Source organism: Lynx canadensis, chromosome E1 (assembly GCF_007474595.2).
Source record: "Lynx canadensis isolate LIC74 chromosome E1, mLynCan4.pri.v2, whole genome shotgun sequence".
NCBI lineage: Eukaryota > Metazoa > Chordata > Mammalia > Carnivora > Felidae > Lynx > Lynx canadensis.
In genome coordinates this window covers 4,273,638-4,285,659 of record NC_044316.2, presented here as the reverse complement: position 1 = coordinate 4,285,659, position 12,022 = coordinate 4,273,638, and the positions used below count along the sequence as shown (strand labels likewise).

Sequence of the window (12,022 nt, the reverse complement as noted above, 5' to 3'; positions counted from 1 at the left end):
GGCAGAAAAGACCGCCTCGGTGAGCGGTGCTCCCCACATGGAGTGGGAGGCTTCATCTGTGCTGGCCTTGCAGGATGTCTCGGGAGAAATACGGAGCCCGGTTCCAGGGTGGGCACAAAGCAGAGGAGGAGGGCCGAGGGAGACACTGGGCACGAGCCGGAAAACCCGTTCGCCTGATTTCTGAATTGGGGGTCTGCACTGAGTAAGAGAGGCCTCACAGGTGCATCGATGCGGTGACTTCCCATCGTCATCGTCCTCATGTTGACTTCTCTCTCAGTGCCTGGAGGGTGTGGGGGGTGCATGCTTGGAGAACCTTTTCTGTCTCTTTCGTGTGAAATATTAATACGATCTGGCTGGACACGTGCATCTTGGAGCTCAGATGTTTGGAACAAAAAAAAACTCCTATTTAAAAAAAAATTAATGTTTATTTATTTTTGAGAGAAATAGAGACAGAGCATGGGCAGGGGAGGGGCAGAGAGAGAGGGAGATACAGAATCAGAAGCAGGCTCTAGGCTCCGAGCTGTCGGCACAGAGCCTGACGTGGAGTTCGAACTCACGAACTGTGAGATCATGACCTGAGCCAAAGTCAGATGCTTAACTGACTGAGCCACCCAGGTGCCCCCAAAAAACTCTTCTATTTGCAGCTCATTTTGTTTCATCATTCAACAAAAGTTTATTCAACTCCCATAGTGATGAACAAAATGACCACCACCACCCCGCGAAGCTTTGACTTGGGTGGGATATGCCTTCTAGCATTTTCTAGCACTTTCTAGCACTTTCACAGGGCTGACGCCAGGCCCTGGTCAGTCCCTGCCTTATGGAGCATGGGTTCGAGTGGGAAGTGCTCTTAGCAGGAGCAGAAGAAAAGTCTGAGGAGAAACGGATTTCCCAGGTAACCTTTCTCTTTGCTGCTTTGTGTGCATGACTTTTAAAATTATCAGGGCGCCTCGGTGGCTCAGTCAGTTGAGCATTGACTTTGGCTCAGGTCATGACCTCATGGTCCGTGAGTTCGAGCCCTGTGTCGGGCTCTGTGCTGACAGCTCAGAGCCTGGAGCCTGCTTCGGATTCTGCTCACACTCTGTCTCTGTCTCTCTCAAAAATAAATAAAACATTGAAAAGAAGTTTTAAATTATCTTTAGCTATTTGTGCATTTGATTATTGATTTTAGTCTATTTGGTCTTTTTTTTAAGTTTTTTTTAATGTTTATTTATTTTTGACAGAGAGAGACTGAGCATGAGCGGGGGAGGGTCAGAGAGAGAGGGCGACACAGAATCCGAAGCAGGTTCCATGCTCTGAGCCGTCAGCCCAGAGCCTGACGTGGGGCTCGAACTTACGGACCGCGAGATCGTGACCTGAGCTGAAGTTGGACGCTCAACCGACAGAGCCACCCAGGAGTCCCTGGTCTGGTCTTTTTTTAAGTGTTTGTTTATTTATTTTGAGAGAGAAAGTGTGTGTGCATGCAAGGGAAGGGCAGAGAGAGAGAGAGAGAGAGAGAGGGAGAGAGAGAATCCCAAGCAGGCTCCACCCTGTCAGCTCAGAGTTTGATGTGGGGCTTGAACCCACAAACTGTGAGATCATGACCTGAGCCAATGACAGACACTCAACCGGCTGAGCCACCCAGGCACCCCTGGTCTGGTCTTTTCTAACGAAATGCCTCTTACACTTAGTACATTGCCTTTTTTTTTTTTTTTTTTTTAACTTTGCCATTGAGGGATATATTCTTTTCAGTGTAACCTGCACTTTATTGATTTAACTTTTTTTTTTTAATCTTTTTTTGCCCACAAGCACTCATGTGGCTTTAGGTGAGCAATTTTGGTATAATCCTTACCCTCCTCTTCTTGCTTGTGTCATCCTTTCTATTTTGGTTGGCTTTTTCCGTTTATGATTTTCTGTTCCTCTTTCAACGAGAGTTACGACCGCTTGCTTTCTAGCAGTTTCCCCGTGTTGTCTTCTGAATTGCCTTCTGAGATGTGCTCTTCCTCGAGCCCTTGGGTCGGTGCTTCCTCACGCTTTTCCCCACGTTCCCGTGCCCCTTTCTAGTCTCAGACAAGGCCACATCTGTGCTGACTTTGCATACAACCACCAGACGCGGTACGTGTGACGTGTCGTTGGCCTTGACCCTGTGTGCACGCGGGGGAAGGTTGAATCCCTTCTGAGGTCCCCGTGCGTTCGGTGATAGGCGCATCTCGCAGCCCAGTTCTGGCTTTCAAACTGGGGGCCCCCCTGTGTCCTGCTGTTGGCTGCCTGCCTCCCTGAGGTTCCCAAGCAGCGGCGTGCGTGAGCGAGCATAGCTTCCCCGGTTCCAGACCTGTGTGCTGCTGCTCGGCGAATTCACTGGGCCTGGCCTGTGGGATCCACGCCTTCAGAATGGTTACCACCACCCCCGCCCCGAGCCCCCTGCTCACCTGCTTTCTGGAAGTCACTGCAGCTGGAATGGATGGTGGGGAGGGAAGAAAGGTTCTCGGGCAGCCTCAGTGCTCAGGTGGGGGCAGGTCCCACATCTCAAATTAGACACAGAGAGAGAGGAGGGTATAAAATACTAGTCTTTTCCCACAACCAGTCTCTGGGTTGTAAGACTGTCCCCATTCACTCCACTGGCCTAATGGTCCTCAAGGTTTCGGGGTTTTTTGTTTGTTTGTTTTTTGATTCTGATTGTCCACTATTTTTTTTTTTAAGCTTATTTATTTTGAGAGAGAGAGAGAGCATGAGCAGGGGAGGGGCAGAGAGAGAGAGAGAGAGAGAGAGAGAGAGAGAACCCCAAGCAGGCTCCACACTGTCAGCACAGAGCCCGACGTGGGGCTCGAACTCACAAACCATGAGATCAGGACCTGAGCCAAAAGCAAGAGTTGGACGCTTAACCGACTGAGCCATCCAAGCGCCCCCGCCCTTTCCTTTTTTGAAGCTTATGCAAGTTTTATTTTTTCCTTCCCATTCTTTCCCCCTCCTTGCCTCCTTCAATAAGGAAGTGACAGAGGTGCCCGCAGCACTGTCACGTGGCCCTTAACGGGATGTCCTCTCTGCCTTTCCCTTGACGGTCCTCCTGGGCCTCCCAGCGGTGACTTGGGCACACACTCGGGACCTCGCTCCTGCCTTCGTGGGCCTGGGGTTAGCGGAGAACTTAAACTTGGCTTGCCAGGTTTCAAAAAAGAACTCCTATAAACCAACTCAAGGCTGTAAAAATGGTAATTTTACACGTGGCCTGAGACGGTGTTTCGCCAAGTGGGCTCATTGTACCCCCAAGGCTAGGCAGAGGGATCGTAGACCTGTTGTGGTGGCAGTTCTCGAGTGCTGTTTATTTAAGCACGTCATGGGGGGGGAATCCCATGTTTCGTGGATGTTATGGCTTAGGACCAGGTTAAAGTCAATCTCGTTATAATACAGGTTAAAAAAAAAACAACTCTGGGTAAATAATAGTACAGCTGATACATAGCGAAGGCAGATCTGGGGCAGGGGGACATTGAGCTGGAGTTTGGGAGACGTAGAGCAAAGATATCTCTGGGGTCTCGATGGAGCCTGTTAAAGTGGGTGCCGTTTCTGATATGTCTGCTTGACCTTGGGAGTCTTTTATGGGATGGACACATGGAAACCGTTAGAGGGACCTCGGACCCACCCACGTTGAGTGCAGGCACCTCATAAGAGCCATCCGTGGGCCGAGTGGGCCTGGGCCAGCCACTGCATACAGCCCTGTCCTCTGTCCTCACCTTCTTCTACAGTGGCATCTGTCTCAGTCTCTTGCCTCCTGTCCCTGTGTGTCCTCAGGCTCACCAGCTCCTTGCGTGCTCGGGACCAGATTTCCACACCCACCTCACTCCCATGCTCCTTTTTCTGGAATCGGCAGCGGGGGGACCATCCTCCCCATAGTCAGGGAGCGTTTTCTTCCGCGTCTCACGTGGACACAGCTACCTATTTCTTCTTCTGATCCCGTCCTTATTTGCTTTCTGTGACTCATTCCCAGAACTCCCTTCCATTCGTTTTCCATCATGGGGCCAGCCCCTGAGTGTGAGGCACCGGGCTGCATTGGAGGGAAGAAAGGACGAAGGCCGTCTTTGCCTTGGAGGGTCTCGGAGAGGGGACCGAGGCATGCTGCATGTGCTAATGGAGGGCTCTCGGGAGGAGGGATTGGGCCCAAGGAGTGTCAGGGGGCAGTCTTTCTTTGTTGGTAGTGTTATTTCATTTTACTTTATATTTTCTTTTCTTTTCTTTTATATTTTCTTTTTTTATTTTTTATTTTATATTTTATTTATTTTATATTTTATTTTATATTTTATTTTATATTTATTTTTTATTTTATTTCATTTTATATTTTCTATTTCACTTTATATTTATTTTATTTTATATTTTATTTTTTATTTCATTTTAAATTTTATTTCATTTTATATTTTATTTCGTTTTATATTTTTTTTTTTTAATTTTTTTTTCAACGTTTATTTATTTTTGGGACAGAGAGAGACAGAGCATGAACGGGGGAGGGGCAGAGAGAGAGGGAGACACAGAATCGGAAACAAGCTCCAGGCTCCGAGCCATCAGCCCAGAGCCCGACGCGGGGCTCGAACTCACGGACCGTGAGATCGTGACCTGGCTGAAGTCGGACACTTAACCGACTGCGCCACCCAGGCGCCCCTATTTCGTTTTATATTTTATTATTTCACTTTATATTTTATTTTATTTAATATTTTATTTTTTTATTTTATATTTTATTTCATTTTATATTTTATTATTTCACTTTATTTTATTTTATTTTATATTTTTTATTTTATTTTATTTTTATTTTTGGGGGAGAGAGAGAGAGAAAGAAAAAGAGAGAGAAGCTCAAGCAGGCTCCACGCTCAATTTGGAGCCCGATGTGGGGCTCGATCATGGGATCATGACCTGAGTCAAAATCAGGAGTCAAGATATTCAACCGACTGAGCCACACAGGCCCCCCATGAAGGATCTAATAATTCTGCTGCATAAGTGAGACCACCTCAGGGCTCCACGATCCATTCTTTTCTTTATGAACTCTGAGTCCACCCGGAAGACTGCACCCCGTCTCTGGGCAGATAGCACAGCTCCGCGTGTCAAGGGCCAGACTCAGCCTGGTTGTGCCCTGATCAAGCTCTTGGAACTTGAGTGTGTAGGCAGTGAACTCTACCCATATCCCCAAAGTGGCTTCCACCACGGCCGGATGGGTCTCCCCGGGGACCGGTTCCGGCTTCTCTCGTCCCCTTCAGAACTGACTTTTACTTCCTCCCACATCCCCCACGTCTGCCCAGTTCCCAAGGCCGATTCTACTTCTCACTTAACGTCCTTTTGTTCTGGTCAGGCCCTTCCTTTTCATCCCTGCTGTCAGGAAACTTCTGTGTCTTCTGAGAAGCCTTCTCTGACCGTCCCAGCCGAAAACGGTCCCTCCCTCCTCTGGATTCTGAAAGCTCTTATTGTCTGCCGGCTTCTCGTTTGGCACTTCTGATAGACTCCCTTGTGTAGTTACTTCTGTTTTTCAGTCGTGTATGTCTGTGCCGTATCTTCCACATTGCACAAGCCAAGTCCCTTTGTGTTACACCTGCCCTCATCTTCCACAACAGCAGCGGGGCAAAGATCGCCCGATTGATCCTGTGGCCGAGGGGGGCTGCCTTCAGCCTGAGAGCGTCTTCGAGACCCCGCACCCCAGAGACCGCACAGTCTGGCGAAGGATTTTCCCCGTCATGGCTACAGAGCGTTTATAGAAAGTGAATCGTGGCCGTAGCCAGTCTCCCGTATCCGTTATCATTATAAGACGACGAGATGTGTGCTGCAGAGGGTGGGGGACCACAGCGCACGCACGTGGCCTGTGTTGGTTGACAGTCTTCAAACTCGGCTGAAACAAAGAATAATAACAAGGAGGTTGGCTGCATCCGACTCCATGAAACTCGGGGAAATGGAGCTCGGTGGAAATGATTGTCAGTCTTTATGTTTGGGGATCATGGGTTTCCCACCATCTCTTATGGCTTCTCATGTAGAAACCTACCCATTTGCAGAGACCAGAAGGGGAAGAATGTTGTGTGCTTTTTATAAGTGACTCAATGATAGAAGACCATCGATAAAGCCAAACTCGAGGGGCCTCTGGTTGGAGACGCTAGGATAACCACAAACAGTAAACCCGTGAGAAGGTATTCATGAGTCTTACGCTCCCCGAGGTATCTGTTTCGGCGAACCCTCACAGAAGAAAACATCTGCAGGGCTCTGATTGGTCTCTGCTTAGCTCAGGTCAGAGCAGATTAGCCTCCTGTTTTATCGTGGCCCAGAAAGGCCCCTCGCCATTGGCTGGAGGCCATCCCGGGAGCGGCGATGGCAATTTCTGCGTGTTGCCTATTGGGGTGCGTTATTGTCTGTGATCGTATCCTGTTCACGTGTACGATGCAGTGTCAGAGAGGTGGCAGGGCTGAAGAACCTTAAAACCGCCCCCTCTTTGCTGCTATAAAACCAAAAAGTTACGGGCTGCGGGAGTGTGTGCGCATATTTGAATTCTGCCAAACCTGAAGGAACGAAGAGGAGGGTCTCGGCTATCTGGGTGCAGATGAAGTTTTTGATGTTAACCTTCTCCTGCGTGGCTGGGAGCCCGTTTCCAGGAGCAGAGAGGAGACAGGCTTCTATCCCTGCATTCTGACGGCAGGGGGCTGACCTCCAAGGTCAGGGTGTGGTCACCACCAGGACCCGCCTCTCCCCTCTCACATCACAGAGGGGAGAGGCCCTCAGCCCTTGGAGGACTCTTTACTTCTTGGTTTACAAATGTAGACTTAAGCCTCCCATTTAAGAGAGACAGAAAGGAGGGGAGGGATCCCATAAGCCCTTTTCTGCCTCTAGTCTCTCCCTGACATTTGATCTTTTTACACCCTGGTGGTGTTCTCCAAAGCACAACATTGGTGGTGTTTCCCTTACTCAAGATGCGTCCGTGTTTTCTGGTTTATACGAGGGAGTCTGAATCCCTAGTCTTGGTGCCCTCATGGCCTCCCGGACGATACTGGAAATTTCCTCTTGATTTGTTGGACCGGTTATAGGACACAGGACACTCGAAGCAGTTAGGACGATGTCTGGCCCAGAGCAAGTACTCAAGAGAACTCATTATCATCCCTGCAGCGGATTAGAGCCTGACAAGCAGAGAGGAGAGGGTGGGCCCCTGGAGCAGCACCTGGGGCTTTGAGAAGGAAGGGGGGAGCTCTGTGTCCGGGGGCGTGGTGGGGGGGAGAAGCCCAGGAAGGTGGAACGCAGTCGCGGAAAGGAAGGAGTTGATGTGTCCGGGGAGAGGCACGTTGCCATTGGCCCTTGGGGGAGGGGGGGGCTCTGAGTGTGCACACCCCTGAGCAAAGAAGCCAGTGATGGACATTAAGATGCTGGCCATGCTGCCTCAGTTTCCCCAAGATCGAACACCAGACGGACCACGGTGAGCCCTGCTTACAGATACCCGGGCCTCGTCTTCTTGTCGGCCTTCACCAACAGGCTGGGGCGGCTTCCCTTTCTGGACACACGTTTCACCTTCCCTGGAGGTTCTGTCCCCCCACCTGTGTCTCCTGTGATATGGCTGATGTCACACTGGCCGGGGTCCCTTGATCTAAATTATCTCTGTGGTACGCAGACGTGTGCGTGTGTGGTGGTAAAATATACATAACGTTTTAACCATTAAAAAACTTGTTTTAGGGGCGCCTGGGTGGCGCAGTCGGTTAAGCGTCCGACTTCAGCCAGGTCACGATCTCGCGGTCCGTGAGTTCGAGCCCCGCGTCGGGCTCTGGGCTGACGGCTCGGAGCCTGGAGCCTGTTTCCGATTCTGTGTCTCCCTCTCTCTCTGCCCCTCCCCCGTTCATGCTCTGACTCTCTCTGTCCCAAAAATAAATAAACGTTGAAAAAAAAAATTAAAAAAAAAAAACAACTTGTTTTAATATTTATTTATTTTTGAGAGAGAGAGAGAGAGAGATGGAATCTGAAGCAGGCTCCAGGCTCTGAGCTGTCAGCACAGAGCCCCACGTGGGGTTTGTCACCTTATTCACGGAAACTCTGTCCCCATTAAACACTAACTCCCAGTCCCCCCTTCGTCCCCTGGCCCTTGGCAACCACCATGCTCTTTTCTCTCTCCGTGAATTTAACTACTCTCTTCTATAGAAGTAGGATCCTATAGCATTTGCCTTTTCTTGACTAGCTTATCTCACTTAGCCTGCTGCTGGTAGGTCCATCCATACCAGAATCTCCTTTCTTTCTAAGATCGAATTAACATGTCACTGTCTATACACAACACGTTTGGGTTACCCATTCATCCATGAGTGGGCACTTGCGTTGTTTCCACCTTTGGGGCCGTTACGAACGGTGCTGCGGTACAGCGGGGTGTGCAGGTATCGGAATCCCTGCTTTCCCGCTCTCTGGGGTGTATACCTGGGTGTGGAATTGCTGGGTCTTAGGGTAATTCTGTGTTTCGCTCTTTGAGTTTTTGCTTGACTCTGTCCCATTATGTCTGTGCCATTTTACGTTCCCTCCAGCAAGGATTTTTCTACCTGCCTGTTCTTTTCTGACCTTCCTGTTTTTATTTGTTGGTTTTTTTTTATAAATTTTTTTTTTTTAATGTTTATTTATTTTTGGGACAGAGAGAGACAGAGCATGAACGGGGGAGGGGCAGAGAGAGAGGGAGACACAGAATCGGAAACAGGTTCCAGGCTCTGAGCCATCAGCCCAGAGCCTGACGCGGGGCTCGAACTCACGGACCGCGAGATCGTGACCTGGCTGTAGTCGGACGCCCAACCGACTGCGCCACCCAGGCGCCCCTATTTGTTGGTTTATAGTAGCCATCCTGATGGGTGTGAGGCGATCCCTCGTTGTGGGTTTTGCTGGCACTTCCCCGGGGGTTAGTGATGCAGCACCTTCTCACGTGCCCTTAGTGCCGTTTGTCTGTCCTCTTTGGGGAAATGCCCTTTGCCCGTTTTGTTTTTGTTTTTGTTTTTTAATTGGGTTGTTTGGTCTTTGGTTTCATTCCCTGTAAACGTCTTGTGGGTCCGGGGAAACCTCAGCTCCTGCTTTTTCAGCCACTGCCCATAGTAACAAAAACAGCAGCGGGCTTTTATCGGGTATCTTGGTCCTGTTTGCTGTGTGCTCCGTGTTTACGTGGATTTCGCCCCGAACCCTCCCAACGACCTTTTGAGAAAAACTCTGTAATCATTTCCCCCTTACACTTGAAGAAATCTGACGCCCTGGGCATCACAGAGAATAGGTGTGAACCCACAAGGGCTCCCCTGACTCTCTCCGTAGGTAAGCATTCTGATTTCTTTTCCCTCCCCCTGACCGAGGAGTTGGCATTGAAATCTCATCAGAAATACACCAAATGTTTGAGAGAATGCTATTTTATGGGAGACCATCCAGACCTTGAGCCCTCTTGGTCCCTCTGGAAAACCATATTTACTCCGACATAAAGACTCCTTTCCTGAAATCACAAAGGTTTACATTTAAAGCAGACACAGAAATGTGTGGATTTCAGGGGCGCCAGGTGGCTCAGTCGGTTAAGCCTCTGACTCTTGGTTTCAGCTCAGGTCATGATCTCCTAGTTCGTGGGTTCGAGCCCCACATCGGGCTCTGCACTGACCGCATGGAGCCTGCTTTGGATCCTCTCTCTCTGTCTGTCTCTGCTCCTCCCCCACTCGAGTGTGATCGCTCTCTCTCTCTCAAAATAAGTAAATAAACTTTGACAATAACAACAAGAAAATAAAAAAAAAAGGAATGCGTGGATTTTAAGTGCTAAACCTTCAGCTGCTCCTAAAAGCTGTCTGAATGGAGTGATTTGATAGCTCTGCGTACCCAGGATCCAAGTCTCTTGCCTGAACTCACTTAGTTGGTGGGCGCCATATTGCGCTCAGGGTCCAATCTTTCCTTCCCTCGTAGCTAACGATTCTGTGATCCTAGAGCCCCTTTCCTCTGAGATGCACGGCATTGCCCCTGTTTGTCACTTGCTGTCTGTCCAGGTTTGGAGACGGTGAGGACAGAGCGAAGGCAGGGGACCCTCGTCTTGGGGACACTGGCTTTTCAGCCCTGGAAGGGTCTGACACAATGGTTCTTTGGGGGAGCGTTCTCCATTCTTGTTATATCGGTTTTTATCTGGCCTTGGGTTCACTCACACAGCTGGGGCTTGGGGCCGAGGCCAGAGCCGTGACTTAGGGTTGGGAAGAAGTTGGCGGAACATTCCCCAGCAGGGCTTGGGCAGGCCCAGGGAGTCCTGCCCAAAATCCAGTGGACAAAGGAGGTCTTGTCTACGGGCCTAGGGGGGTGGGAGGCATCTGGTCAGTGACACAAGCTTGGCCATTGTATGTCGTGACCTTGGCCAACTTTTTTTTTAGCTGAGAAAGGGGAAAAAAAGAGAGTGGTGGGGGCGGGGGGGGGGGAGGGGGGAGCCTCCAGAAACTTTGCAACTGGAAAGTCCAGAATGCGCCCTTGATTTCCTCGCCAGACCTGGAGCAGATTTGGAAGGAACTGTGTGATGTCGTGTGTTCTTTGTGAAAAAAGAGCAGAGCGCACAGCCACAGGCACGCCCTCCGGAGTGCCCTGAGCAGTGACCCCGGGGAGGCCACTTGCATCAGTCTTAGTTCCTGCAGAGGGTACCATGGGGAGGAAGCTGGCAGGGGCCTGGCCTCGCGTCTGGGGACCTCGCATGGGACCCAGGACTCTCCCCTGAGCTAGCAGCCCCTCCGGGAAGATACGCTCTTCTCTGATGGTAAGGATCAATTCGGCTCGCCCGCAGGTGTGACCTCAGCCTTTTCTGAGTGTTTCTGAAATAACTTTGATATCTTTGAAAAGCGGTTCTGAGAACCTCGGAGTGGGGGCTCTGACGGTAGAGCTTAGAAGGCCTGGGGGCCCCGTGTGCTCGGGGCCGTGCGGGGACCTGTGACGGGCCCAAGGCAGGAGCAGGGGGAGGAGAAGCCAGGGCCCTGGTGCGTGCGAGATGGGGAAGGGAGGAGGAGGAAGGTGCCCAAGGGACTGTTCACGGAGAGAGAGGGAGTCGGCTCCCTGGTTACCTGGCGAGCGGTGTGGTTGAGGCGTGTGACCCCGTGGTGGCATGGACTGTGGGGACTGGAGTCCACATCTTGCCTCCCTTGCTTCTCCCAAATGTGAAGCTTGGCTCTTCCCTGCCGGCCCACCCACCACGTACCCATGGCCACGTTCTAGGTGGGACACTTTAAGGGGAAAGCTCCCACCAAGGTCATCGAGGATCGGCCCGGGGAACCTGGCGTCTGTGCTGTGGTTCCGGGCTGGGCTGGGCGCTTTCTGTCCCGTTTGCTGGAGGTGGCAGTGGTGGCCGTGCTTAGGGTCATGCACGGATGCTCTCCTGAGATGCAACAGTGGAATAGCCTTATTGCATCAACCTTCCTGCCTCTGGAAGTCAGACACCTGCCTTTCTTGGGAAGACGGACTTCACATCAGCCAGGACTCTAGTGGCCACTCTCTGGAGGCTTTGTGGACAGCTTGGGGGAGGGGGGCGTCCAGTTTGTAGGGGAAGGCTAGTCTGTCTCTGCACAGAGCCTTCTTCCAGGATATTCTCTCCTGCTGACAGGGTCAGACGGCATCTGGAATGTTGGTGTGGCTTCTGATGGAGGTCTGAACCTGTTCCAGGAAGAGGGAGATGGGACTTGTCATCCAGGGGCACCTGGGGAGTTCACGGCTGGGCTTCTCAAAGGTTAAGGTGCGTCCGCATTGCCCAGGGACCTTTAAAATACAGAGTCTGGTGCTGGGGTGGAGCCTGGGACTCTGCATTTCGGGCCAGCTCCCAGAGGACAGCTGTGCTCCTGGTGCAGGGGCCCCACTTTGGGGATGATGTTTGTAAAGAATGCAGACTTACCAGTCACCTTCTGATGGAATGTTGGGGAGCATTGGGGGTTCCGGGGGTCTGGCCCTGGCCGCAGGCCATGGCAGGGATGTTCCTGGGGAAGAAGGGATCAGCAAAGAAGGTGTACCCTAAGGGACCTCCAGGGAGCACGGGGAGAGCTCAGGTAAGCTCTCGGGCAGGGACTGAGGCCTGCGGTGCCCGAGCTGAGGTGGACTG

General features: G+C 51.1%; 1 protein-coding gene across 7 annotated transcripts in view; it reads left to right on the top strand.

Moving 5' to 3' along the window:
- Nucleotides 1-12,022, top strand: part of GAS7 (growth arrest specific 7) — a 201,908-nt gene that overhangs the window by 90,446 nt on the left and 99,440 nt on the right. Inside the window, exon 1 of one of the 7 annotated variants that reach the window (XM_030295017.1) lies at nucleotides 10,565-10,696. The exons of the other annotated variants lie outside the window; for them this stretch is intronic. Coding sequence (XP_030150877.1) covers nucleotides 10,694-10,696 — 3 coding nt within the window. The 5' untranslated portion in view covers nucleotides 10,565-10,693. Of the gene's footprint in view, nucleotides 1-10,564; nucleotides 10,697-12,022 lie in introns of those variants that run through there. 7 annotated transcript variants of the gene reach the window in all.